At 38.6% G+C, this 2,137-nt stretch overlaps 1 protein-coding gene across 1 annotated transcript; it reads left to right on the top strand.

The window, feature by feature from the left end:
• The first annotated feature begins 313 nt into the window (after window positions 1-313).
• Window positions 314-1,824, top strand: LOC149149885 (non-specific lipid transfer protein GPI-anchored 14-like). The gene is made up of 3 exons (XM_089439344.1): window positions 314-789; window positions 1,287-1,361; window positions 1,531-1,824. The coding sequence occupies exons 1-3, from the start codon at window positions 465-467 to the stop codon at window positions 1,731-1,733; spliced, it is 603 nt and encodes a 200-aa protein (XP_089295470.1). The 5' UTR covers window positions 314-464; the 3' UTR covers window positions 1,734-1,824.
• Window positions 1,825-2,137: the final 313 nt, after the last annotated feature.

Below are 2,137 nucleotides of genomic sequence, written 5' to 3'. Positions count from 1 at the left end.
GGTATTTGAAAAATAAATAATCCTAAGAGATTGTACTTTAAAGAGATCAAAACCCACTGTAACAATTTGACAACTCTATTGAAATTACAATTATTTATTTAAAAGAACGAATAATTCCAACAATTTAATTCTGAAAAATAATATTTAAAAGAATGAATAACTTCAAGAACTTAATTATGAAAATCAGATAGACAATAATGAAAATCACGAAGGGCCCACCCCACATGAGGGGGCGCTTGTCTTTACCCAACACCACCACTAAAGCTGAAGCACCGGCTTTGGTGTTTATAAAATAGGGTTTTAGGTTTCTGCAAATCGGTCCACATACATACATGTGGGATGACCTTTTTTTCAAAAGATCATGTGCGATGATCCATAGTATAACACGGTTCATGCTGGATCTTTATTTCTCTTAAATCGCCCCACAGACATCACATTCATAGGATTCATAGGAAACAGCAGCCATGGCGGAGAAGGCACTCACAGTAGGAGTCCTGGTCATGGCCATGGCCTTTCTGGGGCTCTCAGATTTTGCTGCGGACCAGAAAGAATGCGGGTCTCAGCTCGCGACGCTGGCCACATGCATTCCATATGTCCAGGGCACCGCCAAATTCCCTGCAAAGGACTGTTGCGACGGGCTCCTCAAGCTCCACTTGAAGGATCCGAAGTGCCTCTGTGTTCTAATAAAGGACAGCTCAAATCCTCAGTTGGGGTTAACTATAAACAAGACTCTGGCTTTGCAGCTGCCAGATGACTGTAAGGTGGCCGCTAATGTATCCAGGTGTCCAGGTAAATACTCTGTTTCCCTGTTGTAAAAAATAGGAATATTTTCAAGTGCTCAATGTTTATTAACATAATGGTTGATTGGTTGTGAGATGAGCTCAAATTTTTCTGTTTAATTTTTCTTTTAATTTTTCTAACATGTTTTGTGAAAGTGGTTTTTTTCAGACTGGTGAGTATTTATTTTATTTTAAGACATGTTTTTCTGTAAATTTTTTCCAATATATTAGATGAAAAGTGTTTACAGTCCAAAAAAATTGCCCAAACAACCAAAAATGATATCTCAACCATATCTCCAACTGAAATGATTAAATAGTGTTCAGATAAAAATACTTCCCTGATACAGCTTTCCATCTTTCCAACATGTTATGCGCCAAATTTATGTGAAACAATAATCAAATACACTTATCTCTTCTTTTTTTCTTGAGTTCTTGGAAGCGGAATTATAAAATCTCCTGCCCTCTCAGGTGGTAGCCTCTACTGATTTTGAAGTTCGTTGTTTACAGCACTTCTACACATATCGCCAAACTCTCCCGAGGCTCAGGTCTTCAAAAACACTTCTTCGACTCCCGTGTTTAATGGTAAGAAAAACTCCTGGGCGCTTCTGGTGTTTCTTAAGCTTCTTTTGGCTGGCCTTCGCAAGCCATTGGTCACAGGATCGATTCTCTTGCCTGAATGTTTAATACGATAGATCACAGATCGAATCTTGCATCTAGTTTTGGATTCTCATGGTAATTTATTGTTTGGCAGCGTCAGCGGCGCCACAAACAAACCCTTACACTCATCCTGCGATTAAAAGCTTGAGCTCTGAAGCGAGACCGTCCATGCATTGGACAGCGACTGTCTTAATTTGGGCGTTGGGCTATGTTTTGCTTTCAGTGGATGTCCCATTCAAGAGAAAGTCACTGTGCACTCAGATCAATGGGAAGCTTTTTTGTGGGGCTGGGAATTAATTATGTTGTCTGCTGTGTAATTTGTAAGGCCAGAATCATTCTGGGGTAATAAAATTTTGTTTTTTTATTTATTAAAAAATTATTGTGGTAATTGTATTTTGTAATTTTGTATTTTGCATTTTAATTTTTTTAATTGGATTATTGATTAGAAATTAAGAAATTTAAAGTATGAATTATTATAGGTTAATATTAAAAATATTATCGTTGTAATTTTATTTTTAAAATTTAGTATTGGTAAGGTTACATTATTGTTTGCACGTGACGTGCATGACATGATGGCTGGGGCGGATGGCTTTCGCTCCCCCCAGCCAGGATCGATTCCTGCGGCGGTGGTTGAGGCCCCGCGCTATGGTGTATTTGTGACGGCTATGTCGTAATTCTGCTCATCTGCTGGCTTCGGCCAA

Source organism: Pinus tabuliformis, chromosome 9 (assembly GCF_031772625.1).
Source record: "Pinus tabuliformis cultivar Carrire ecotype Pingquan chromosome 9, CPIR1, whole genome shotgun sequence".
NCBI classification, from domain to species: domain Eukaryota; kingdom Viridiplantae; phylum Streptophyta; class Pinopsida; order Pinales; family Pinaceae; genus Pinus; species Pinus tabuliformis.
Note: the sequence above shows the minus strand (reverse complement) of the source record. Positions and strands in the feature narration are given on the sequence as shown.

Coding starts and splice junctions, on each gene's coding strand:
- LOC149149885 (XM_089439344.1), top strand. CDS start 465: ATGGCGGAGAAGGCACTCACAGTAGGAGTCCTGGTCATGGCCATGGCC. Junction 790..1,286: donor TAATGTATCCAGGTGTCCAG/GTAAATACTCTG, acceptor CGTTGTTTACAG/CACTTCTACACATATCGCCA. Junction 1,362..1,530: donor TTCGACTCCCGTGTTTAATG/GTAAGAAAAACT, acceptor ATTGTTTGGCAG/CGTCAGCGGCGCCACAAACA.